Source organism: Eumetopias jubatus, unplaced genomic scaffold (genome assembly GCF_037043125.1).
Source record: "Eumetopias jubatus isolate StellerSeaLion01/CBP00866 unplaced genomic scaffold, mEumJub1_p1.0 scaffold_17, whole genome shotgun sequence".
NCBI lineage: Eukaryota > Metazoa > Chordata > Mammalia > Carnivora > Otariidae > Eumetopias > Eumetopias jubatus.
In genome coordinates, this window is record NW_028274823.1 from 19920250 (window position 1) to 19947735 (window position 27486).

At 37.6% G+C, this 27486-nt stretch overlaps 3 protein-coding genes across 17 annotated transcripts in view; 1 reads left to right on the plus strand and 2 right to left on the minus strand.

Moving 5' to 3' along the window:
• Nucleotides 1-8434, minus strand: part of SHOC2 (SHOC2 leucine rich repeat scaffold protein) — an 87203-nt gene extending 78769 nt beyond the window's left edge. The window contains exon 1 of one of the 3 annotated variants that reach the window (XM_028092004.2): nt 8189-8434. The gene's annotated coding sequence lies outside the window, so the exon portion shown is untranslated. Of the gene's footprint in view, nt 1-7477; nt 7549-7813; nt 7913-8188 lie in introns of those variants that run through there. The other 2 variants (XM_088019897.1, XM_028092003.2) reach the window with 2 other exon arrangements.
• BBIP1 (BBSome interacting protein 1) lies at nt 7859-23169 on the plus strand. 11 transcript variants are annotated; one of them, XM_028092009.2, is made up of 4 exons: nt 7859-8086; nt 8974-9093; nt 20949-21026; nt 21716-23169. In XM_028092009.2, the coding sequence occupies exons 3-4, from the start codon at nt 20981-20983 to the stop codon at nt 21880-21882; spliced, it is 213 nt and encodes a 70-aa protein (XP_027947810.1). In that variant the 5' UTR covers nt 7859-8086; nt 8974-9093; nt 20949-20980; the 3' UTR covers nt 21883-23169. The 11 variants fall into 11 exon arrangements, with proteins under 11 accessions (XP_027947810.1, XP_027947816.1, XP_027947813.1 ...); XM_028092015.2 differs by having other exon boundaries at nt 9009-9093; XM_028092012.2 differs by having other exon boundaries at nt 7859-8042.
• Nucleotides 22917-27486, minus strand: part of PDCD4 (programmed cell death 4) — a 28983-nt gene continuing 24413 nt past the window's right edge. For all 3 annotated transcript variants that reach the window (XM_088019898.1, XM_028092006.2, XM_028092005.2), the window contains exons 9-12: nt 27223-27330; nt 26856-26966; nt 25889-26028; nt 22917-23883 (exon numbers count right to left, since the gene is read on the minus strand). In XM_088019898.1, the coding sequence (XP_087876024.1) occupies nt 23823-23883; nt 25889-26028; nt 26856-26966; nt 27223-27330 (420 nt within the window). In that variant the 3' untranslated portion in view covers nt 22917-23822. The remainder of the gene's footprint in view (nt 23884-25888; nt 26029-26855; nt 26967-27222; nt 27331-27486) is intronic.

Here is a 27486-nt window from a genome sequence, read left to right on the forward strand (position 1 = left end):
TCCAAGGTACAGAAATAAATGTCTTCAAGATTAAATCATAAAACCTTACTATTTTAAGCTGCCTAGTATATAAGCATCCTATTTCTATGAGCTTAAAATGCTAATTAACACATGGTAGATAAACCAGTATTTGTTTTAGCAACAAGAAATAACCAGCTTTTCTACCCATACTTACAGAATCATAGAATTCAATAGATTACAATATTAAGATAAAGTGCAGTTTATCTGAATAAGAACTAAAGCCCTTAGGTGAAATTTTCAATTCCTTACCCCAAAAGATATATAAACAAAATTGGAATTAAATATAATCTCTTTCAGGTCACCCAATCTGCTAGACTCCACATGCTCCTAACAAAGAAGTAATTACAACCCCCAACCTAATTTTTCCAGTCCAGGTTACCAACAAATACCAAAAAAATAAAGCTTACTCTTTTTAACAGAATAAAAGTTACAAAAATACTTATGTCATTTTGTCATATCATTGCAACAGATATGTTTTTATTCAAAACCAATGAAAAACATGTTACTCAATTTTACATATTTCATAGCTACGTAAGGAAAGAAACAACATGGTAGGTATAAAATCTACTTCTACAAACTGTAAAGTACTTACACTGCAGTGATTCAGTACTTTCAGAGAATTATTTGCTTCAACTTAATTTTACTCAATACTTATGGTGCCTGCTATGTCTCACCTCATTAAGCCAATCTTTCCAATAACAAAAGCTTGACACTGTAATTTTTTAATTGCATCATTTTAGATAAAAACCCCTCCCAAATACAACACACGGTCCTGTGTAATCTTTAACAAAAGTTACTAACAACAATTAATCTCTTCTTCATGATCTTCTAGCAGCATTACTGTTATATTATACTATATATAAAACAAATGGTGCCTGGAAAGATTGTTTATCACAACATTAAGTTGCCTTAAACTGCCATTTTTAAAAAATGTTTTGTACCTGATTTTTAAGTGTTTTTCCCCCGCTCTCATTTTCAACTCTCTTAAGACCTCTAGGAGATATCCCAGTCCTTTTTACATTTAGTTACTAAACTTTTTTAAATTGTACATTATGAGGGAAAAAAAGCCTTCAGTTAAGGCCTGAGGGGGTCTAAAAGCAGAAAATACATTTAAGACCAAAAGCACTAGGTCTTGTTTGTTTTGGGGCTCAAGATTGTTAATTTTATTAATTTTTTTATTAGGAGCCTACAAAGTTTAGACATTATATACTGGAGAAATGGTAGTAAAGACAGACATACTTGATGCTACCATGAAACTTACAGTCTAGCAAAAAAGACAGACACTAAAAACATCATTACAAAAATGTTAAAAAAGAGTAAGTGCAGGTGCCAAAGAACCTTAGAACAGGAGAATCTAAGGATCAAAGAAGGCCTCCCAAAGGATATGATAGAGAGGCCAGAAGGGTGATTGGGTTAGCCAGGTGAGAATGCAGGGGGTTGCATCTATCCAAGGAGATGAAACCAGAAAGTTTTAGTTTCCTAATAAATAACCTTGAAATAAATGAGGTGATATACAATTTATAATGTAGGGGCACCTGGGTGGCTCGGTCGGTTAAGCATCTGACTCTTGGTTTCATCTCAGGTCCTGATTTCATGGGCTGTGGGATCAAGCTACATCAGGTTCCTCGCTCAGTAGGGAGTCTGCTCAGAAAGATTCTCTCCCCCTGCCCCTCCCCCTGCTGGCTCTTGCACACCCTCTCTCTCTCAAGATAATTAAATAAATCTTTTTTTAAAATGTATAATGTAATTACTAAGCAGTGAAAATTTTAAGAAGGAATTTCTCAAGTTTCTATAACAAAAATAACTGGAAGGATCAAAAGTAACAACGGACAAAAAGCAGCATGAGAATGTTTTAAAAGAGAAACCATGGCACTTTGGAGGGAACAGAGTTTGGAATGGCAAAAAAACAGCCTCAAAGGAGTATCATCAAATCATACTGTATGGAAAATTACCTAATATTCAAGTTCAGAGAACTTCTAAATCATACAAGCCACAGAGACTTCAACCAGGATATAACTGCTGATGATAGAGTCTGACTTATACCCAAAGGAAAGAGTGGCATTTTGAAATAAGTATGAAAAGAGGTGGTTTTTAATGCTCTCAGAAGAGTGAATTTTATTTTTTTAAATTTATTTTTAGTAATCTCTACACCCAAGGGGGGGGGGGGCTGAACTCATGACCAAGATCAAGAGTGGCAGGCTCCTCCAAATGAACCAGCCAGGTGCCCCCAGAAGAGTGAATTTTAAATGTTTGTACAGTAAACACTTACCACTGAGTTCTAAAGAGGTTCACAAATGTTACTCTTAACATGATGCATAAATGTTGAGAAAAAGATATGTGTCTTTGAAACATAATTATCCAAGGTCTAAACCTGGGGATTATTCAGCATCAGACTGATATGTTCTTCTTATATTTAATTAAAATATTAACGACAAATATACTTAGTTAAAAGGTTTAAATAATAATTTGAAGCAGATCTCCAACATTCATGCAGATCCACAGTTCAAGGCCCAAATTAAAAAAAAAAAAACCCACAAGAAATAACAATCTCTAAAAATATATGCTTTCATGAATGCCTACTAAAATACTAAATCATAGGGATGCCTGAGTGGCTCAGTCGTTAAGCATCTGCCTTCAGCTCAGGTCATGATCCCCAGGGTCCTGGGACTGAGCCCCATATCGGGCTCCCTGCTCAGCAGGGAACCTGCTCCTCCCTCTCCCACTCCCCCTGCTTGTGTTCCTGCTCTCGCTGTGTCTTTCTGTCAAATAAATAAAATCTTAAAAAAAAAAAAAAATACTAAATCATACATAGAATCCAAATTGCTATTCACCTGCAATTCTCCAAATGGACCTTAACATCTCTAACTTCCATGCTTTTTCTGTCCACTCTTTCCTACTTAGCCCTAAGAGTTAGTTCAAGTACTATCCTCCAGCAAGCATTGCTAGTTATACATGCAATCTATGTTTTAATTCATCTGAGTTCTCCAGCATATACTGCTATCAAAGCACTTGTCACACTGTAAAACAATTTACTACTGACCTGCACAGTTCAGGCAACAAACTGAACTTTCTGAAAGCAGAAAACATAACGTATTTATCTATGTATCCTCAGAGTCTGGGACATACATGGCACTTAGGAGAAGGTCAATGACATTATGAATATGAAATTATAGTAAGAAATATTTACAGAACAAAATCTTAAAGTTAACTTAATGACTACTTACAAAACTGTGAGTCCTGAAAGCAGGAAGGAGTGTTGTACAACACAAAACTGGAAACTGAGAAAGTGCAAATTTAACTGATAATATCTAGAATTTAGAGTTAATCTCATCATTGTCAGAACAAGTAATTTCTACTTTACCTCCAAGACATTAGAAAAACCAAAAGAAAAAAAGATTTATCTTTATCAACTGTGAAATTACTTAATTAAAATTGTAGAATTTACAAATAGTATTTGAGGGCAAATAAAGTGCTTAAATTTTAAGTGTTCACAGTGCTATAAACATTAGAAGATAGACAAGCCAAAATACTTCATAAAAGTCTTTCAGGTTCATTTCACATAGGGACCAATTTTACCCACTTTTAAGGTCTCCTTTAATGTTTTAGCTTCAAGCAGTATGTTCATTCTTTCTGATAAAAGAACCCTTACCTTTTACAACATGCACTACTTTTTGCAATCAGTTCTGATCTTTAGAGAAGTTGGAATGAGATATATAGTGTGAAATCTAATTAGTTCTTTTAAATCTTGATAATGGGAATTTCATACTTTCTCAGAAAGCACATGTTACCAACATCTTAAAAGCTAAAGAGCCCTTTGTAATTAGAATATTCTTTTTATGTATTACAATTTTGATTTACAGAATTAAAGATGCTGTACTAAAAAGATGGGAACCAGGGGAAAGTACCAAGGAATGAGCATTAGTTTACCTAAAAAATAATGCAATTACATATTTTAGAACACAAATCAGTTTTTCCAACTTATCCTTGTTTCTTTCAGCCTTCACTGACTGCAATTACATTTCAGAACACTCTATATAAAGTTCAAGCATTCCATAGGTCACCTTGTGACTTAAAAATTTTTCAGATTTTAAGAGTCAGTGTAAACAGAGCTGGGAAAATGCAAAATTTTAACTAGTATATTGTCGGAGAGAAAATATTTTCAGAAAGATTTATATGGCCTAACTTTGATGTGGTATAACTAGCAGACAAAACAAAACTGAGAACACAGGGATAGCAACTTTTTTATAATTCAGCCTAGGCAAGAGTTAGCCTTAAATTATAATATGCCGATACATAATATAAAATGCATGAAGTGTAAGTCTAACAATAAGCAAAAAAGCAACCAATTTAATATCTGCAGTACTCATTTCTCAAGTACCATGTGAAAGTACTTAATACATCACTCTGCTGCTAAATTACAGTTAATTTCTATCTAATTTATGCACAACAAAATATTTACCAATTCCCTACTAGTCTTATTAGGAAAGTGTTTATTCTATGTCTAAATTTCCTCTCCTCCCTGAACTGATATTTTATAAACTAATTCAAGAACACTTCCACCAAGGTCAAAACATAAACCTCAGAACTCAACTGAAGGATTTACAGGTCATTCTGTTTGGTTTTACTGTATTTTGTTGGGGGGGTGCTGCTCTTGTTTGGTTTTTGATTATAAGCATAGATTTTGTTTTCATACATGAACGATACGTAAATGATACATAATATAGTAAACTGAATTCTAAAGATATATTCTTTCAACCTCCAAAAAATACTCATCCTTATATCTGCACACACAAGTTAAGGTTTGTTTTTAATCAAAAACACAAGTTTATTTTTATATTTAAATATCTTACTAGAAAAAAATCTAAAAATTAAATTGTTTAAAGAACACAAGTCTTACAGAAATATTAAATTACACACAACAGATATTGATAATCCAGCATTTCAAAACAAATAGGACTGCCTGGATAACAAAGAAATTCAGTATTATTTACCTTTCCCCCACATGGGTAAAGCAAGTCAAAAAATATACCAGCAGAGGGGCGCCCAGCTGGCTCAGTCAGAAGAGCAAGCAACTCTTGATCTTGGGGTTGTGAGTTCAAGCCCTATGCTGGGTGTAGAGATTACTTAAAAATAAATAAATAAATAAATAACACACACACACACACACACACACACACACACACACACACAGCAGCTTATTCAGAAGACATCTTTGGGAATATTCCACATAGAATTCTAGTTTATATCTCACTGAACATGGGACAAGCCCTGTCCCAAGTCACTGAAGAAACAGTAATACTTAAAAAGCACAATTCCAGCAATATAACACTAGAATTTATAATTTTGGTATTCCTTTTGTTTCAAATTTCTAACTGGTTTGTAAATCACAAGCTGTTTTACAAGTCTGGCTACAATTATCAAAACACAGCTCTGATCAACTTTCTGAAAATGGTAGTTTAAAAACTTTTTAAAAATCTAGCTGCAAGCTATTAATATATCTCTTAATATCACTTTTATTCCTAACAACTTTTAACAAGAGAAAAACACTTGAAAACTGTATTAACAATGAGAGATCAATAAGCAAATGCCAACCCGAGAGTAAAGGTAGTTGTTTCTTCAAAAACTAAACAAACACCCTAAGAAAAAGTAGTAATCTTACAGATAGGCTAGGTCCACCCCTCAAAACTGTCATTTCAAGAATATAGTTTTATGTTAGCTTTATATTTAAGCCATTTGAAAGTTACAAACCTTAAAGCCTTTACTTGTCTGAGATTTTTCAAATGTATATTCATAATTAAATAAAAGCTTCAGTGTACCTTATGTCCAAATAAGTATTTAAAAAGATTTATCACAATCTAAATTCCATAGGTAGAGAATGGTGTTATATATATAATTTCTAAAAATTCTTGTCACTGTCACACAGAAGGTCAACACTTGATAAATTCAAACCATAAATGTATGAATGTTACAAATTGTACCCAACAGCTAAGTTTCTTCAAATACATATTAACAGTTATAAGAGATATGGCATGGAAGGGCCAGGGTAGAAATTAGTACACTAATAAACCGAGGTCTTTAAAATAAGGTAATTTTTCAGTATTAATGCTACACTTAAATACAAAAATACCTGGTTACACAAGTATACCCTAGGATTCTGAAGAACAAAAAATAAGTTTTAGATACAGTAATGCCTCTCGGTAGATACTGGAAGCTGACATTCATGAAGTGTACAAAATTGCACAGGTGAAAGCTACAGACTGTTGGTAGTTATGATGGAAGCAAATACTATACAGTACACATCTACAACCCAATTTTGCTTCAGCATCCCCAGAGACTTAAAAAACATTTCTTTGGGTAGGTTGCAAAACATTGCTTCCTCTTTTATTCTCATCACCCCCATTATGATACAAAGCTACAGACAAGAAAATCAAATCACCAACTGTAAGGACTGAAAGCTTAAAAACACACAAAAAAGCATCTTTTTTCCAACTCCCGAATCGGTATTCATTCCACCTGTTTGTAAATCCGTACTAACATAACAACACAAAACCTCTGCTGATTTAAAAACGGGGGGGAGGGGGCAATTAAGGGTTTGAAGTCATGCTGCTTCTACCTAGGCTTGGGGCGGGGGAGGGGGATGGTACAAAACAATGGATACTGAGGGGCTGGGGGAAAATCGTTTGGTCCTGAAGCCTCCAGCGTTAAGAGCTGGGGGGGGGGGGGGGCAAAAGAGGAGGGGAGGAGGAGAGGAGATAAGAGTACTTTTCCTCTATTCCTAAAAGCTACCGCGGAAAGAAGCTGCCACCAAGCAAGTCCAACAGGGCGGTCTTGGATGCCTACAACTCGCCTCACCAGGCAACATACCCAAAGCCAACTCGCCACTCTTCACAGAAAGGACAGAAGAAGGGGAGAGAGTGGTGGGCTTTGGGGAAGGCGCGAGAAAATACCCCACCCCGCACCACTAGCACTGCGCCAAGGCCCCCGCCAACGATTTACACGCCTCCCGGACGCCCACGGGGCGCCCCGCAGCCTGAGCCAGGTGCCCCCGGGGGCAGAACCGAGCAGGGCCGTCCGCCCGGCGCCCCCGGCCCGCGCCCTCGCGCGGGCTCGCCCTCGCCCGGGCGCTGCCCCGGCCGCCCGCCCTCCGCCACCGCAGGCCCGGCCCCGGCCGCTGTCAGAGCCGGCCGGCTCACTCTCGGCGCCCGGCTGCGGGACCCGCACGAGAGCCGGCTCCGAGGGCCCGGCCCTCCCTGCGACAGCACCCAGGAAAGCGGCGGCGGCGGCGCCTCCCAGGGCCCCAGCCCCTCGGGCCTCGCCCCGGCCCCGCCGGCTCTAGCCCCCCAGGGCGCGCGGGGCCTCCCCCTATCGACAGCCAGCGGGACCGCCCGACGGGTAGGAAGGAAGACAGGAAGAACCGAGTAACCACCACCCTCCCGCCTCAGCGGCCCCGGGTTACCGTCAGGAGCCCCAACTCCGCCATCCTCCTCGCTCGCCCTCCTTCCTCCTCCTCCTTAGAGGCGACGCTGCCCAACCGCCGCCCCCCGCCCGCCCCTCCCCCACTCGCCCCGCCCCGCCCCGCCCGCCCCTCCACACACTCTCTCTCCTACCGCCCCGCCCCACCCCTCCGGCGCAGGCCCGTCACTCGCTGGGGAAGAAAAACAGGCGGAGCCAAGCATACCGACGCTGCCCAATGAGAGTGAGGCACTGGCGCCAACGACGCGGTCCAATCAGAGTGAGACATTAGCGCCAGCTTCCCTCGCCCCGCCCTTTTCCTTTCCTCAGCTGCTCTTACCCTTTCTCCCGCCCACTGGGTGCCGCTGGCAAGCGGAGCCACAGAGTAAGCCTCCAGCAGGGTAGAGTGACAACTCGCAATCGGAAGTTCCTGTTGAAGCTAAGGCAGCCATAACTGATAATGGCAGGGAGTTTCCTGGCCTCCCGTCTCCAGTGTGACGTAGTTTTCCCTTCGCCCAAATCTCACCGTTGCCCCGGGCAACAGTCGAGCCGTCTGGGAAGGTAAATCTGTAAGTAGGCCCGAAAAAGGACTAAAGGTGACCAGACATCCCAGGTTAGACAACTTAATTCATATTCAGAACTACCTGCCCGGGATGGGGGAGAGGAAGAACCAGGTTTCCTGGCCCTTATTTTGCTGGGACGTCTGGTCACTTACCTAGGTGGACAGGAGGTTAGGGTTCCGAAAATCCCTGTCCTGCCCGGAAGTTGCATTTGGCACTTCTGAATGGGGTCATGGCGGAAGGGTGGGAATAGCCAGAGCCCCCGGCACCCCAGGGAGTGCCCATTCCAGCTGGAGTCGCAAAGTGAGGTGAGGGTCCGTCCGCCCTGTCCCGTGAGGCAGCCCCCAGCTAGACGGCGCGCGGGAGACGGAGAGCCGAGGAGGTGAGCGGGGCTCGCAGCCGCTTCCGCTGGAAGAAGGTTTTCTTTCCGGGCTGGCCTGCCCGCCCTACCCCCGCCCCACCCCCGCCCCTCTGAGGTTCCCTGTGGGGCGAGGCCGCTCCATCGGCCCCTCGCGCCCAGCTGCAGCCCCCGGGTCCGGAGGGGGCTTAGGCGCGCGCCGCGGGGCGGAGCTCCTCACTCGCGCAACTTGGAGCTCCTGACCGCGCCCCTCAAGTTCCTCTTAAGTGCTTTCACCCCGATCTTTGGAGGACGGAGAATTCTGGAGCTTGTGGAAATCGTTTTCCGTTACCACCTAGAAAGAAGGAAGGTGGTCCTCCACCGCCTCGGCAACACCTCTGAGTCTTATTTTCCTGCCTCCGGTCTTAACATTAAGAATGTTCTTTTGTTTCACTCCTTTGGGGGCTTAAAAGCAATGACTGCATTTCTGGGTGAAGCTATACCGTCCTTATCTTCCATGCCTACATTTTATTAAACAATTTAACGTTTGTGAATATTCTTAAGAATACCGTAATACTTTTATATGGTTTTTTTTTTTTTCAGAGTTGTCGCATTATCTCATATAGTTTCTTCTGTAGGCTTGAGTCAAGAACGTTAAGTCATCTTGGTAGTCCTGGGTTGGATGCCTAACGTTGCCGGGAAAAAGACCAGGAGAACTTTCAGGTAAAATGAAAACTGTATTTACCCAGCCAGTCAACAAGGGTGCAAACCTACCTTCTTTACTTAGTTTCTTTCTGTTTCCATACTACTCATGCTTGAGCCAAAATGAACTATTCTTGTTTCTTCCAAGATTCATCACTGAGGCACTAACCTTTTGTGACTCTGTTTCCATGCCCTAGTTATCCTTGGAGATGTATTTCCAGATTCTCTGCAACAGGAAGTAATTTACTCTGTGCTTACCTAGCACTTTTTGTACTTTTTTTATGACAACCACAATTTTATATAACAGCTGCTTAAGTTCTTAGCTTTACTGCTATGTTTACATCTAAATAGAACGGTTTGTCTATTAGATGAATCTGTAGATTCATCTCCCTGTCATATTCTGCACGTATGATTTTGGTAAATACTTACTAAAACATTGAATATATTTGGTGTTTCCCGGGTGCTGAAGACATTGCCAGCTTCATTTGATTAAATTCAGTGTAGTTCTTGTTACTCAGCCTCTTGGATTGCCCTTCTGAAGTTTTTGCAACATGATTTCTTCCCTCAATTAAAAAAAAAAGTCATACATACAAAATGTCGAAAGACTGTAATAAACATTCATATACCCTTCACGCAGATCCAATAGTTAACATTTTGCCATATTTATTTCACCCCTTCTCATGCTTTTTTCATTGTCATAAAACTATTTGGAAATAGGTTAGACACCTGTTGTTAAGCAGACACCTCTAAAATTTCCAAAACGTATTCCCTAAGAATTATAAAATTCTCCTGAAAAACATAGTATCATTATGACAACTAAGGATATTAATAATTCTGTGATATTTAAAATCTACTCTGTATGTATATCCTCTCATTTGACCCAAGAATATGTTTTATACCTTTTCCCCTGCTCCTCCAACAAAATTCAGGATCCAGTCAATGTTTATGTATTGTATTTGGGTGTTAAAACTCTTAGCCTTAATCTAGAACAATTCCCCTATCGTTTTTTTTTTTCCCTGTGACATTGTCATTTTAAAGGGTTCAGGCCAGAGGTGTTTTTGAATGTTTCCTTTTTTCTTATTTCTTGTAAGTCAGAAGTTGATCTAGAGGCTTAATTAAATTCCACATATTTTGCAAGAATACTTCACAGTATTCATACTTCACCAATAATGATTAAGCCTTCTCAAATGTAACTATATCTACCATTGTTATGAGTTGTTAGTTAAATCCTTCCCACTTCTCTGCACACACACCCTTGGTATCCTACAAAGAAGAGTTAGCATTTAATCCTCCTGTCTGTGGAGAGTAAGTGCTAGTATCCTGGACTGTCTCCCTGTAGTAAAGTGTTGCTGCTACTTCACCAACACTTGGAGCTGATGTGATACAATCTGCAGCAGTGTACTGATGTCAGCACAGTTTCATGAGTGTCAAGTCCTGGCACCCTGAGGACTGTTGATGAAAGATGTGTGGGCCCTGCAATTCAAATACAGATGAATCTTGATGTTATCAAAGCAGATACCAAGGCAACTGCTGGCCATCTGGTATTTTGTGTGAGTAGGATGTGTCATTTTCTATTAACTTAATAGTAGTGTCTGCTGGTGAAGTATACCAGAACCAGTGGCATCATCCAAATTCATCCAAGAAGAATAGTTCCTGTTCTTAGGCCTAGGCACAGTTCAGAGCTAGACACCGCACATTTTATTCACATGAGTCTAAATTAATTAGCCAAATTGAACATGTTGCAACATTTTTCTACTAGCAGATGCCAGATAGCAAAACAGAATAGAACTACTATAGTTTCCAACCACATGACATATGATGTTATTTGGCATCTACAGATGAATATTATCAGTCCAGATTAAGCTCTGCTAGCATGTGGGCAGCCACTTGAGTGAGAATGAACATTACTACTTTATGTCTGCTGAAAAACACTTTCTTTTTGGGCCCCCTCTTTCACCTTTTCTTCATGTTAGTTTACATTCAGAGATCTAATACGTGTTTGAAAATTCATCTATCAAAAGTCTTGAATAAAACAAATAAAATATTTCATATTTTTCCTACCATTCCTGCCACCCCCATCCACAACCTGTAATAAGCAGACTGAACTTAACTTAAAAGGATCTAAATTAGTAAATAGTCACCAAAAAATATCCTCTACTGTCCTTTATATAAACAGATTGCTTCTGGTGCCTCCCTCAGTTCTCAAAGATTGTATTTTTGTTTCTTAATACCTATTAATGATAAAATAGGGCATTTGGCATATAATGTGTTATAGTGGTTCTGTATTCTACTGAACTTGTGAGGTCAAGTGCCTGTAGCAGTGGGGATGATAAGGGAAAAAGAACAATAGGCAGTAGAGGGGACCAGAGAACTCCACGTGTTCATCTAAATGGGACATTACTTCCCAGCTGTAGCCAAATTTTGCCATGCAGGAATATGGGCCCAGTGTTGCTAGATTTGTCAAGAGGACCTGAAATTTGGACTTTATGTGAAATCTTCTAATTTTAAAACACTGGTTCAAATATTTTTTAAATAATTAGCAAGCCAGCAAAACATTTAACTGGATAGGACCAAGGGCCACCAGTTTATGACCTGTGTTTCTTATGTGAAAACAGGATTGATACTAAGACTAGAATCTGAAAATACTTTAGAAATGTTTTTTGCCATATTTCAGGTGCATTTATTTTTCTAGGTTAGGCAACAACCACTTATCACCTCCATCAAAAATTCAAGATAGATTCTAATGTACACTGTTTCCATTCCCTCAATTACAATTTTAAAGGTTTTTACTCTTTACCACCAGTTTAAAAACTTGTCCACATTTCTCAGCCTTGAATTATATTGTGAAATAGATTTGCTTTATCATATTTTCTTAAAAATATATTTAAGAAGGGTGCCTGGGTGGCACAGTTAGTTAAGCATCTGATTCTAGGTTCAGCTGGAGTTGTGAGATTGAGCCCCCACATGAGTCTTCACACTCATGGAGGAGTCTGCTTAAGATTCTTCTCCTGGGGCGCCTGGGTGGCCCAGTGGGTTAAGCCTCTACCTTCGGTTCAGGTCATGATCCCAGAGTCCTGGGATTGAGTCCCACACTGGGCTCTCTGCTCAGCGGGGGCCTGCTTCTCCCTCTCCCTGCCACTCCCCCTGCTTGTTTCTCTCTCTCTCTCTCTCTCTCTCAAATAAATAAATAAAATCTTAAAAAAAAAAAAAGATTCTCTTCTCTTTCTACCCCTCCCCCTCCACACATGCATGTGTTCTCTCTCTCAAATAAATGAGTAAATCTTTTAAAAACATATTTCTTAAGAGCACAGTTTGGCAGCACATGCTCTTTAAAAGTAAATATAACAGGTTTTTAAAGGAAAACATCTTTAAATAGCTCATGCTGTCTTATAAGTACTATAATGTTGATAAGGAGTCAGAATTTTTAGAGTCAGAAGGTACTTAATGGGAAATCTAGAACAGGCCATTATTATATTCTTATTTTATAGTGATAGGAAAACTAAACCTAGAATAATAAATGTCACACTATATTTCTAAGCACTTTTACATCTACTTTTTATTTGAACCTTACAACCCAGGACAGATACTAAACGTGCTTTTTATGAGAAAATCAAACCTATAATTGGTTAACAAATGTATTCAGGGTCATGCTAGTTAGCAATAGGGCTAGAGTACAACCCTGTATCCCATTTGAAGTATAAATGTGAAATAGATTAATCCGAAAAGAAAAAGAAAAAAAAACCTCCAGTACCAGCTTCTGTTTTAAATCATACACGAGATTTTACTATCACAGCTTGTTTAAAATACTTGGAATCCTAGAATACTCTGAAGCATTCAATTTCAAACTTTAAAAATGGAGTTTTATACAATTAGGATAAGCTGATAAGTTTAAGATAAATTACGGTGCCTGGGTGGCTCAATCAGTTAAGCGACTGCTTTTGGCTCAGGTCATGATCTCAGGGTCCTGGGATTGACTCCTGCATTAGGCTCCCTGCTCCGCAGGGAGTCTGCTTCTCCCTCTGCCTTCCACCCCGCTTCTGCATGCTCTCTCTCTGTCACTCTTGCTCTCTCCTTTCTCTCTCTTAAATAAATAAAATCTTTAACAAAAAAGTTTAAGATAAATTACTGGAGGGGAAAAAAGAATTATGATGAAGAGCTAATGGCAAGTTAGGAGTAGTAGGCACATATGGAAGTTAACCACATTGATCCACAAAATGGCTCCTTGGGGCTCCTAACAAAGATCAAATATTGGACTAAGACTTTAGTGTGACCTAGGAGGACAGTTTTAGAAACATCCAAATCCTGTCCTAAACATTTTTAGAAACAAAGACTTGGCATTGACATTCACAGTATGTTTCATTTTGATATTTCTTTTCTTTTTTAAGCTTGTATTTTTTTAAGTAATCTCTACACTCAATGCAGGGCTCAAACTTGCAACCCCAAGACCAAGAGTCACATGCTCTACTGAGACAGCCAGGTGCCCCTCATTTCAATATTTCTAACCCATTTGTATATGAATGAAATTTGGATTTTAGTAATCTATCCCCCTTCTCTGTCTTCCCCCTATAAGATGATAGCCTACATTTTCCAGATGGCTAGATGAAAATAGTGTACCATCTAAAGCTGACAGTCTTTTTCAGCTTTTTGACCCATGATCTTGGTCTTATCAATATGTCCTCATATAAACTAATCTGCCAGAGGAAAAAATGCAAAACTTGTAAGCTTTTAAAGTGTTGCATATTTCTAATTAAGCTTGAGATTTTAAAGTTCCAGTGGCATCTTTTAAAAATAATACTAATGCTATAAAAAAATCCACAGACAAAACAACAGTATTTTTTCCTACTAAGAGATTTCTTTAGGATGGTATCAAACATGACAATTGGGAATGCTGAATCCTCAAATTAAGGAGAAAGAAATCAAGAAATAGAAAAACATGTTGGTTAAAGCTGTAGTAAATAGAAAAAAATGCAGTGCTTTTGTCAGTATGCTGCACTTACATGTTTATCCTGAGATTTACTCTTTGACTAATATTTTATGTTCCTCCTCCTTTGCAGGGGTCATTAGCAGCTTAAACTGCCCATTTCAGTAGAAACTGAGGATGCCATGTTACCTTAACCTTCATTGGCTTTTACATACTGTAATCTATCCTCTTATCTAACATACTCTTTTTTTTTTTTAAGATTTTATTTATTTGACAGAGACAGCGAGAGAGGGAACACAAGCAGGGGGAGTGGGAGAGGGAGAAGCAGGCTTCCCGCGGAGCAGGGATCCCGATGTGGGGCTCGATCCCAGGACCCTGGGACCATGACCTGAGCCGAAGGCAGACGCTTAACAACTGAGCCACCCAGGCGCCCCTATCTAACATACTCTTAAATGTTCATGTTCCTGCAGTGGGTCTCCATACTAGATCCATCTAGGGTCTTTAGGCCATTGCTACAGATGCAACACAGAGAAAACTGAAGAGACCAAGGCTTTGGAGTCAGGCAGACATGAATTCAAATTCTGTTTCTTCACTTACCAATTATGTGATGTTTGACAAAATAACTTTTCCTAGACCTGGTTTTAGTTAAATTTAGTATATGTATATATGTATTAGGAGATGCAGTGGGAGGTGGGTAAATGGCTAATTCAATTCTAAAATCACCTCTTAGGGTAAAAGTTGTTTATTTTCAGAATTACTGTAGAAAATCCCTTAAAATATCTGTATAAAGTAGATGATTTTGTACTAAAACACTGTGCTGTTATTGTTATTCTTTTTTGTTTGGTTGGTTGGTTTTTTTATTTGACAGAGACACAACGAGAGAAGGAACACAAGCAGGGGGAGTGGGAGAGGGAGACGCAGGCCTCCCGCCGAGCAGGGAGCCCGATGCAAGGCTCAGTCCCAGTACCCTAGGATCATGACCTGAGCCGAAGGCAGACGCCTAACAACTGAGCCACCCAGGCACCCCTGTTATTGTTATTCTTAAGCAAACTAAAATTTAAGGGCCACTATGCTAGACTAAAGGAAAGAAGCTAAAATAGATTCCTGGGCATTGAAACTGTCCTTCCTTTAAGATGACCAATAAGGTAATACCTATAAGGCAAAGGGGATGGGTGGAGAATTCTAAGTGTTCCTGCTTGCCTATAAGGTTTTCTCCACTCTGTTTTAATAATTAGCCTCTATAACTTTAATACATGTCAGTAAACTTATTTTTTCTAAGAACCTAATTTTATGACAATATTGTAATGGTTTATCTTTAAGAATCATTGATATCCATTGACTTCTTACCAGTTGGTAGGGACTGATAATGAATTATGAATTATGTCATTTAATATACTGTTTAAAGTCAGTGCCATTATAAGCTTTATTTTACAGATGAAACTAAGGCTTAGAAAATTAATTTGTTTAAATAACTAACCTGATTCCAGATCCTTCTCTCACCCATTACATGTGTACACTCATCTCTTTTTCCCACACCTATCCTACCACCATCTGCCATCTTTCCATATTCTTCTTAGGTGATTATATCCACTTCTCTAGCTTATACTACTGTACTACTGACTCTCTGGGCATCCAGTCCTTCCTTCCTGTTGAACTTCCATACCCAGTGTATCTTTACCCAGTGGTCTCTACCCTCCCCTCCTTAACCGGTACCACCTCTGTGTTCTCAACTTCAATTAGTAGCAGCATTAGCCACTCAAAAATGTTAGCTTGAAATCTCAGTCATCCTTGATCATTTCTTTATCACCCAGAGGTTGTGGGGGATGAGGGGAATAATGGAGGATATTTGAATCTCAACTTCTTATATGCTTGAATACCTTTTGTATCTTCTCCTCTTGATGCTTATCACTGCTTTTGCTCATACCCTTATCATGTTACCTAAATAATTATAGCTTCCTTACTGATCTCCTTGCCTCTAGTATCTGTTTTTCCTTTTTGTCTAGAATGTGTTTCCAGAAAACTAATCACATGTCATATACCCACTCAGAGCCATCCAGTTAGCTCCCTTCTGTCTATAGGATATAAAGCCCAAACTCTGAGGCGTGGCATTTGAGGCTGAGTATGAACTGGCCTCCACCTTGTCAGTCCCACCACTGTACATACAGTGTATGTACACTGTACTCTCTAGCCATTTGCCTAGATTTTTTTCTTTTAATGACTCTGAGCATATTGTCCACTTTGTCTAGAACACTGTCCCCTTGCTAAACAGCTACTTCTCTGCATAGTAAACCCCCATTCATCCTGTGGGACTCATTCTAGTATCACATTTAGTAGTTTTTCAAAGACCAGCCACTGTCACCTATCTTAAACCAACCAAGTTACTTTGGTTTTGGTTTCTTAAGGCACAGTACACATGCTTTTATTAAAGTAGGTTGTATTCACTTGTAATTATTTATTTACGTGTGTCTCTCCCTCCCCTATGCAGCTCCCCCAAGTTCCCCAAAGAGAACCGGTTTATCCACTGTATCTCCTTCATTTAGCTGTGGCTGGCACATTATAGACATTTGGTATGTTTGTTGAAAGAAAAAATGTGTTTGGAAAGCAACATATGATCCCAAATTCCTCTTATATTGTTTATCTTCCATTCTGAAAGAATTAGTGCCCTTGTCCTGAAAAGAGCATCCTTTCTACTCTAGTCTTTACTGTCCAGTATTTACTTTTAAAGCTCTGTCCTTATTTACAGATATATAGCCACTAACTTTATTTTTCATCTTCAGTAATTATTTTATCCATGTGTATGTAAATTGTTTTGATTCGTTTTTTACTAAAAATTATAATAACTCAATCCAGAATATTTTTGTTTTTCATTTAAATTCATAAACGTTTCTGAGGTGCCTGGGTGGCTCAGTCAGTTGAGTGTCTGACTCCTGATCTCAGCTCAGGTCTTGATCTCAGGGTCATGAGTTCAGGCCCCATGTTGGCTCCACAGTGAGCCTACTTTTAAAAAACAAATAAATAGTAAATAAATTTATAAACATTTTTGTAGAGAAATATGGTAGGAAAATCAACCATTAAAATATGTGTAAGCATGAAAATATATTACATTACAATAAAATTAAGTGGAATGGTAACAGAGGTCTAGGGAGAAAAAGATACAAATTTCTGACTTAGAGTTCTTCATTCTTTTTATTAATGGATGATAATAGCTGTCAAATTTCTATATTCATATTATATTGGATAGGTGTTTAAAAGACTGGTGTAACAGTATTTTTAAATATGCTGGAAATTATAACTACTTGAACTTAATGATAAATTCATATGTCAATTTAGAAATGTTTAAAGGGGTACTTAGTTTTTCTATCTAGTTTTTAAAAATCTCTGGGTGTTATGTAAGCATAAAATCTGAGGACAACTGACATATATTCTCAGGGTTCAGAAGTACACTTTAGTGTTCTTGTGCAGTCCCACACATAATTTAGATTAGGTATCAAACTAAATCACCCCAGAAATTTTTAACTTGTCCAAGTTGTAAGATTAATTTATCAATATGGGTATGATTGATTTAAAGTAGTAATCCTTCCTAGACTTAAGTGTCTCTAAGCTCCCACTCTTACAACTTAGTAAATCTTTCATGACAAAGATTTGGTTTCTCTCCAAGTTCTTCTGCATTAATTTTAGGCATCCAGCTCAGTTGCTGTGACAGTTTTGCTTACTTCGTCATGACTTCGAAATGTACTATCTATCAAAACCATTATCTCTGGGACAGATTACAAACTAAAGAAAATATGGGGAAAGAGGAAGCAGATTATTTTCCAATTACCCGGACCAAGAGCCTCAAAAAATGATTGACATTGAATTCTCTAAGCATTAAAAGTCCAGGTTCTATTAGTGTAAGAATTTTACTTCTGCAATTAAATGTTTTCTCTTAAAATATATCTTGATAAATGTAACATTTTAAAATCTGACATAGTAGTCCATTGTATGGCTATTCCATAATTTATTTAACCTTTGATATACTGCTGAACATTTTACTATTCAAAGCAGTGCTTTAATGAGCATTCTTATTCTTAGATCTTTGTACACTGGTGCATTGTTTTCTTTGGGGCTTATTACTAGGAGTAGAACATTTGGGTCAAAAAAAATGTGCATATTTTGCATCAGTAGATAATACAAAATTATTAATAGATACTCCAAAATATCCCTCTAAAAAATGTGTACCAAAAAACCCCACCCACCAACAGAAAATGCCCATTTCCCTATACCTTCTCTAACGCTGGATACTATCAGGCTTTTGACTTTTGTGCAAATTCAGAAAATATAACATGCACACCAAAATGACGTCACAGTGATTTTCACCTTCTTGAGTCCATGATTATTTTCCTACTTAAACTACAATACCCCCCTCAGCACTCCTAAATTCCTTTAAACTATTTTATATTCTATAGCACTTACTACCTTACAAAATTCTATTATTTCTCTCCCCTTACTCTAGAGTGTTAAGCTTCAAAAGGTGGGTTTTATCTGTTTTGTTCACTAATGAACAGTGCTTTGCACATGATAGACACATATTTTTTAAGATTTTAAGTAATCTACACCCAGCGGACTCAAACTCATAACCCTGAGATCAGGAGTTGCATGCTCTTCTGAGCCAGCCAGGCTCCCAGACACATTTATTGAACTGAATGACATGGCACTTGTAAGATAATATGAATTTCAGTCATGGTTGGTATGTTTCTTCTTTGACCCATATGTCCCTAATGTTGCATATATCTTACCTATCATAATAAGAAAGTACCCTTAGAAGCAACCACAACTCCTTAGGGCACATTACACCAGACAAAACGCCCAGGTTTGGCTATTAGCAGGCCACCAAGTAAAGGAAAGAAATGCTCCTTACTTCTGTGGATTCCCTGGGCAGTTGATTATCAAGACAATGTAGCCTTGCCAATGAGGGCCATCCTGCCACCACCTTGCTTATTTTAGCCCTTCCCTTCCTGTTTCTCTCCTGCTGATGCCTGGGGGGGGGGGGGGGAAGAGAGCCTAGGAACAATAACCAACCCTAGTAAAGCAGACACTCCGCCCAGGCAAGTGACTGCCGGCTCTGATCTTCCCCACACCAGACCCAACCCACTCCCTACCAGGCCTTTGGCCCCACACCCTTTACAGTAACAATGGCAGCTTAGTGAAACCAGAGAACTAAGGTTTGGTAGAGCACCAAGTTTCATTGTTTTCCTGGGGCCAGATTCTGGCTGTGAAAGAGAGACGGAAGAGAGAGGGCAAAGGATAGCGACTGAGTTTTGAGAAGCTGCAGTTGCTATTCTATAAAACATTTAAGTATTCATCCACTGTTTTGCTAAGAAATTTGGTGATGCAAAAACTCTTAGCTACTGTGTTATTTCCTTCACATGTATCAACATCTGTAGTATCTATCCTCCCTTTTGGCAGCGTATCATGTCAGATGTGCACCAAATAAGGGCCTACTGAATATTTTCATTGTTTTACTTTGATGGAGAGACTTTATTATAGCTATATTCAGACTAATGAGGGATTTGCAATGCTATTAGCCTTCAACATAATCTGGGGGGGAAAAAAGGGAAATGATTACTAGGTACCACTGGCAGGCCTGAGTAACAAGAAATGTGGCAGAAGAAATTGTGTGTTGTAAGGAAACTGCGTATTGCACTTATCTCAGATTCCAGTTAGTGATGAGTTGCTTTATTCGTGGTCCATTCCCTATTTCATTTTCACTCCCAAAAAGATCAGCATAGGGGTAAATTTTGATGACAAAATTCTGGAAAATGGATAGAGGTTCCTCAGGTACTTTAGATGTTCCAGAATAGGAATTTGAACAAGAAGCTTGGTGGATAGAGTAGGAAGATTTTATTACAAATGTCAAAGTGTGTAGAGTGGGAATAACTGAGACCAGAAGCAGCTTCACTTGATTATAACTAATTTGCAGTGGGTGGTAAAGACAGGCGCCATGCCAGCATCACCACTTTATAATAATAAATCTTTCTTCTCTGGTGATGTTGTGAAAGGCACGTGGTAAGGTTGCATCACTATGGTGAAATATCACAAAACAGGTGGGTCTGGAGAAGCATCTGTTTGGAAAAGGATCGTGCTACAAATTACAGCCCAGAACACCTTGAATATACAGCACAGCAGTAATCTGGAATGTTAACACTGGAAACAAATGTCATCAGCCAGCTGGTATATATGCTGGTATCTTAACAAAATACTGAAGATGAAGGTATTTGCTGGCACTTTAGCATATAGTATCCCTGTATTAGAGGAAAGTAGCAAACTGAAAGCAAACCTCTCACTTCTGTTCTTCAAGAGCCAGTTTCACCTGTTTGTGTTGCTTCCTTACAAATGTCAGCTGTGTAGCCAGTAACTGATCCTTAGGATGCTTTTTGTCATTACAGCAAAGGGATTTAAGTAGAAACCAGCTGTTAGCTATTGAGAAGTGGGAATGTTAGGAAATATTTACCTACTACCTCCCCTTTCTCCTACCTACCTGCCCTACCTAACACTTCCCAAATGGCAATTTTTTATACCTCATCCACCATTTAGGGAGATGCTATCACTGAACCAAATAGCCGCACATAAATGCTTTTGGTTTTCCTCAGCTGATATCTATTAGGTAATTATGTCTAAAAAAATGAAGTCCTACCTAATTTTTCACAAGGGGAAAAAATTTAGAACATGTAGCCTTCCAAACTGACACCTCCACTGGTTAAAAAATGTTGACAAGGTCTAGATGCTTACACGAATTCTCTCAACTTTGTTTCAATGAAAAGACCCACAAGATATTAATGGGAAAATTATGCTAGGATAGGATATTTCATTTTCTATAGGAATTGTGTTTTTACTTCTTAAACTACAATGGAAATATTTCAAGCAATATGCATTGTTAATTCATTCTTGAATATTAATAATTGATTTCTCATTGAAGGAAAAAACTTAGCTGTATCCAACAATTCAGATATGGCGGAAGTGAAGTCAATGTTTCGGGAAGTTCTTCCAAAACAAGGTATCTAAACAAATACTTAGGTCACAGAATATTGTAGGGACCGAAATAAATAGTAGGCATGGCACATAGCAGGCTCAATAGCGAAACATCTGTAACTATTTTGTGTCCTGTATGCCACATTTACTGTCCACTTTTACTATGTTTCTTTTAGTAGATTATAAAGAACTCATCCATTGCTTTTTTCCCCAGTAAAAAGATGACAAATGAAGCACTGTTTCTTAAACCTAGAAATCCCATTATACTCAAATTTGCAGATTAAAATATGAAATTTTCAGTGAAAAAATAGTAATTCACTAATGTTAAATAAGGTCTGAAAGTGGGGAGAAAGAAACCTAAGTCAAGCAATTGTTAAAGGCTGATGGTTTAAGTTAAACATTCATGTTAATGAATATTCATGATTAATACCATACTTTTTCATATGCACTATGTATTTCTCCCAAATCTTTTTGCAGACTAGACATCTGATACAAAATGTTCTGTGTCTCATAGGTAGCTTAGAATCTTAGGTAGGAAGTTCAAAATGTCATCCTTATGAACTCCCTAGAATTAAATGTTGATATATTAGAAATAACTGAAAACAAAAGTTTTCATTGACAGTGGATTAAGTCTTTTAGACCTTCATTCTAGCTGCAAATCCAAACCACCATACAACTGGGCCATCTCACTAAATTCTCTCTTTTTAAACTTAGGGCAGTTGTCAGTGGAAGATATAACCACAATGGTGCTGTGTAAACCCAAACTTTTGCCCTTAAAATCTCTGACTCTGGAAAAACTGGAGAAAATGCAGCAAGCAGCCCAGGATACGATTCGCCAACAAGAAATGGCAGAAAAGGAACAACAGCAAATAACTCACTGAATGGTAACTTTGCAGTTCTACAGAATACCCTGCCTTACTATTAACAATAGCTAGACAATAACTTGCATCTGTATACTGAAGATGGTGTGTTAATAAAACTGATAGTGCTTATAAAATAAAAATACCCAAAACTAATGAAACCTGTGAATTTAGACACACTCTGGTTTGTATTGAACATGAGCAATTAAAAAACTGAACCCAAATTTTATTGTTCTTTTTTACCCAAGTCTTTAGAACCATAAATTACTGTTTCACCATTCCTATTACTGTTAAGACTCACAGATAACATTCTTAGGCACAAGTGACTAAATGCAACTTTTATATTCAGATAATCTTTACATGTTTATTAAAAACTGAACTTGAAGGTACACTCTCGTACAAAGCGTTTTGGGGCTTTTACATTATTATCTAATTTTAAAACTTGTTTATGAATTTTGTGTTTCATATTTAAGGCTATTTTGCCTGACCAACTGGTCCTACCAGTAATGACAAGACTGTATTTCTCAAACAAATAGGATTTTTAAGAAACCTTCACTTATCAAGTAGTCCCCTGAGCTTTTAATGATACTGACTTTAAGGACTAAAGAATTGCCGGGCTACCTTTATCATCCAGGTATCAAACACAATTAAAACCCTAAAAATAGAAAAAAATATGGACTTGAAGGAGCCCATGAGATAAATATGAACATTAAATTTGGGGTTTTAGTTCTAAGAGACTCCCTAAACCTGTAAGGGGCATATTCCTAAGAATATGTTTGTTAATCTGAATATAATTCTTGGCTGGTTGCTATAATCAATAATAGACTATTTAAATTAGCATAGGCCTTGCTGAGTAATTAGGCTCTGCAAAAGAGGTTAGAAATGTGATCATTCTTTAGAGAACTATTATTAAACTGATAAGAACAGAACTATTATTTATTGGTAGCTACTATTTCTCAGACACTGGATAAATGTAAAAACTTTTTGAGTCTCTGAAGAATAACTTTGTAACACAAACATTAGCTGGTAACAGAACTTAAGAATGATGAAACGTATTGTATTTTTTTTTAACATATCACTGAGCTTTAGAGAAGATCAAAAAACATGTATACATTTCCCACAGATAATATTAAAAGAATTTACTACTGTACTTTTAAGTTTGCAAAGAACAAAATTTAAATTCACTAGGTTCAAATATGCTCCCTTATAGGATTTAAAATTTGCTGTGTAAAATAAAAGTTTTTAAAAAGACCTAAATATGTGTACTCCCAATAAAGAATCAACACTGCTTCACATGTTTTATTTTGTCATACATTCTTTTAGAACCGGGTTCATTTTTCCAGTTTTGTAGAAAAATAGATGTTCCAGCCACCATTTATTTAACTGTCTAGTCTTTAAGACCAATCAATATGTTCCCTGGAAAAATGAATAAGTCTTATGACTAACTCATTTTCTTAAAATTCTTCAAGACAAAGAAATAACTTTTTTTTTTTTTTTTTTACTCCCAAAGCACAGTATTCCAACAGCAGCAGCCAACATGGGGTTTTAGCAGCTTAACTTTACCCCCTAAATAAAGCTTTGTATAAACCAGTGATTTTACTACAAAAACACTGTCTTTGAAAGAAAGGAGTGGCAGTCAGACATCAATGCAAAACTTGGAATGATTAGGTCATAAACATGGCACTTACAAAAGGTAGCTTATGAGAATATTCCACTTAAGAAGTGGTTACTCTTCTGTCCCTCCTTAACACCCTCAAAAGAAAAGAAAAAGATAAAAAGAAAAAAACACGTCCTTTAAAAATTCCCCTTAAATTTTAAGTTTATAAAATTTCAGAAACGCCTTATACCCAAAAAACAAGTGCTTCAAAAAAAAAAACAAAAAACCTGTGCTAACAACTCTTACAATTCAGATATATTTATATATTTTTTTATAACATCTAAGACTGTAAGAGTTCTTATACTCAGTAGCTCTCTGGTTTAAGACGACCTCCATCTCCTTCACTTACAAAACGTTTTCTGCCCCTGTAATGAAAAGAACACAAGCATGAAAATGGATACCAATTCTGACTACAGATCAAAACCAAAAAAACCCTTGGGTTCTTTTGGTTAGTCATTAGGTATTGAAGGGTTTTATTGTTTAAAAAAAAAAAAGTGAGCATACCTCTAATTCTTTTGAGACTCTTTCCCTGCTACATATCCTAGGATATTAACAAATCAAATGAACTGCTAATGTAGGCAGTTTTTAGTTAAATAAAAGCTTAATTATTAAAATAAGTTCATTGACTAAATGGAGTCATGTTAAAAAATTAAAATATAAAGCAAACATGCTATTTAGAATTTTAATATTTACTCCTACTATGTAGTACTAGTATTTGAAAACTAAACAGTGAGCCAAAGAAACACCAACATGACTTGGAATTATGCAAACTAGAGCTACAGAACCTATGAAAATACCCATGTTTAAAAATTTTTTTTAGTTTTTCCTCAAATGTAGAAAAGCCATAACTTGTACCTGCAAAAACAAATCAGAATCCAATTAATTGCAGTCTCTGCCCCATTTTGGAATTCCTACTATTTCAAACTCAAGAGCCCTTGCTTCATAATGTAACCACACTTATGCTGTATATGTAGCTATACAGAGTAGCCAACAACCCAGGAGAAATAGTTGACCAGCAGCCTAAAGCAGAGTGGAAAACAAGAGTTTGCTCAGGATTAGCCCTCATTCTCTGACCATAAACCAACATGCACAAGCATTCAAGACCACATACAAATGTGCACTTCACCCAAATAAGCTAATGGGTAGAGGATAAAAAATCACAGTTCTACGGCAAACAAAGAACATTTAGGTATCTCCTCAACTGATCGTTAGAGTAAAGCCACAATAGAAATGACCAGTTAAGACTTCTGAACAGAAGCTGAAAAGTAAAAAGCTAGTGCCAAGGTGTTGACCCCTTTTCATACTAAGTCTAAGTGGAAATCAGCTACATTTTCCTGCACATAAAGGCTTCAGATTAGAGACCGAGATGGGGAACAGAGCAGTAAGTATCAAGAACCTTACCAAAGCTGACAGTATTTAGTGATGTGTACCACTTGGCACATAAATGATGCCATCACCAAGCAGAGATCTCTCTCTATATATATTTTTAGAGATCTATATTTTAAAACATTTTTATCAAAGCCATTAAACTCTATCTTCTTCCTTCTCTCTGAATGGCTTCTAAACTTTCTAGAGGAAAAGACACTACTAGGAACTATTTTTTCTAAGACTTAATTCTCACAATCAACTTCAATAAAAATAGACAAAGCTTCGCAATTTTGAGATTAAAAATCACAAAAACTTAAAATGCACATAAAGCAGACATACACCATACTCAAGTTTAGCTATTACTAACATTTATACCTATTTATAAACTTCATTATAAGCTTTATTTTAACCACAAAAAAAACTCAGCAACTCCTAAAGAGTTAGATTCTAGTAGCACAAATATATCATCTCCAAGGAATCACACACATCCACTTTCCAATGAGGTAAGATCCAGTTAGCCTTAATTCTCCATCCCATGAAGGAGAAAAAGGAAGTCACATGGAGTACAGGAATGAGCATAGATCTTTGAAGCCAGGAAAGGTCTGGATTCATCCTTGGCCTCTACCATGTGTGACCTTAGGAAAGGTATACTACACTTCCTTAAACTTCAATTTTCTCCTCTTACTGGTGATAATATCTATTCTGAAATAATATTTCAAGTACTTAGAACAGAGCCTGGTACACAGAACTACTACACAAAGTTAGTTTCCTTCCAGTGAACAAGGACTTCATGAAGTAGCCCTGTATAGATTTACAAGGGGGCAAAATAAGCTTTGCCCTTGTTTTTACATAAATTCAAAACAGATGATTTTCACTTGAGAGGCTTTAGGGGAGATGTTATTTTTCTGACAGAATTCCAGAATTTTTCTGGAATGACAGAAAATTAGCTTAGCCTTCCCAAGCACTCAGCCAGTATCTTATGTGAAAAAAGTAATAAAGTACCTTGAAGGACAAAGATCTCTGAGTTGTTTGGAAATTATTCCAGCCTGAAAACATTCTTCTACAAATCGCTCAAGCACAGAGTATGAATGTGGGACATCCAGATTAATGTCTGGAATTTCATTGTAAATTCTCTCATAACCCTAAAACAATAAAATTATATACAGAATGTTAGCCCATATGAAATACATAATGCCATACAACCCATCACTGTCATCAAGCTACATTTAAGGCCTTAACTGTTCATAAAATTAGAATGAAGTCAGATCTGATCCTTGAAAAGTATTAACAGCAGGTATATTTGTCATAGAATGTCTTCTTTAAAATTGTTCTCTCAAAAGAGTTTAGGTAGACATCCATCAGACATTGGACACATTTCTTCACCAACTACTTCTCCATATACATTTACTACACTTTTAAAAAATATAAGGGAAGTAAGAACCTCCCCAATATTTTAAATAGGAATAAATTAAATACTTTAAAGTATATTTGTTAAAAGATCATATTCATGTTTGTTTCTAGATATAAAATAGAAACTATCATATCTTTAAAAGCAGAACTCTTGAGGAAGAACAATCACATCTTAAAAAAACCCACTAAAGTGTTACTTGTAAGAAATGGCTACAAGAGGTCAAATAATCACAACCATTAAAAAAACAAACAACTGGGTGCCTGGGTGGCTCAGATGGTTAAGCATCTGCCTTCGGCTCAGGTCATGATCCCCGGGTCCTGGGATCGAGTCCCACATCGGGGTCCCTGCTCCTTGGGAGCCTGCTTCTCCCTCTGCCTCTCTCTCTCTCTCTCTCTCTCTCATGAATAAATAAATAAAAATCTTTAAAAAAAAAAACTACAGGCACAATACTATTAAATATACCTAAAAGAACATTTCACTGATAATTCATAATCTTTATTCAATCATTATACATTTAAGGTATGAGCCTAAAATTGTTCAAAATAATGTTATACTTACTCTTTTCATTTGGTCTAGAGTAATGGTAGAAGATTTCCAAAGAGATTTTAATAAATCCAAAATCATCTTAAATGTACTTTCTCCAGTTGACTCTAAAACCATTACAATGGCCTAAAAATTGAATGAAGGAATGAACAAATGTTTGGTCATTAATTCATATAAAGAAACTGCTCCTAAAATGTATCAGATTCCTTTTGTCTGATATGTAATTATAATCATCATAAAAATTTAAAAACAACATACTCCTTTAAAATTAAAATTAAAAAAAAAAAGATGTATGCTATTAAAGAAGCATTAAGTCACTGTGGTACAAAAAGGAACACTTAATAATTCTCTTTGGAATGCCAAAGTAATCAAGTAACCTTACTTCATATACAAGCTCATGGTGAAAATGAGGTACTTCCAGTTCCTTGAGGCAATGTTCAGCTTCAGATATATCTCCAGAGAGTAAATACTCTTTCAGCAGCATATCAATCTATTAAATTTAAAAATTGAGATATGTTAGAATTCCTAGTTTTTATTTTTTATTTCTTAAAGATTTTATTCATTCATTTTTAGAGAGAGAAAGAGAGTGCACACGTGCACACGAGTAGGAGGGAGAAAGATTCTGAGGCAGACTCCACACCAACCA

Bases quoted from the DNA above. Each gene is read 5' to 3' on its own strand.
- BBIP1 (XM_028092009.2), top strand. From the start codon at position 20,981: ATGGCGGAAGTGAAGTCAATGTTTCGGGAAGTTCTTCCAAAACAAG. The intron at 21,027-21,715 runs GTATCTAAACAA...TTTTAAACTTAG, and splicing joins GGAAGTTCTTCCAAAACAAG to GGCAGTTGTCAGTGGAAGAT.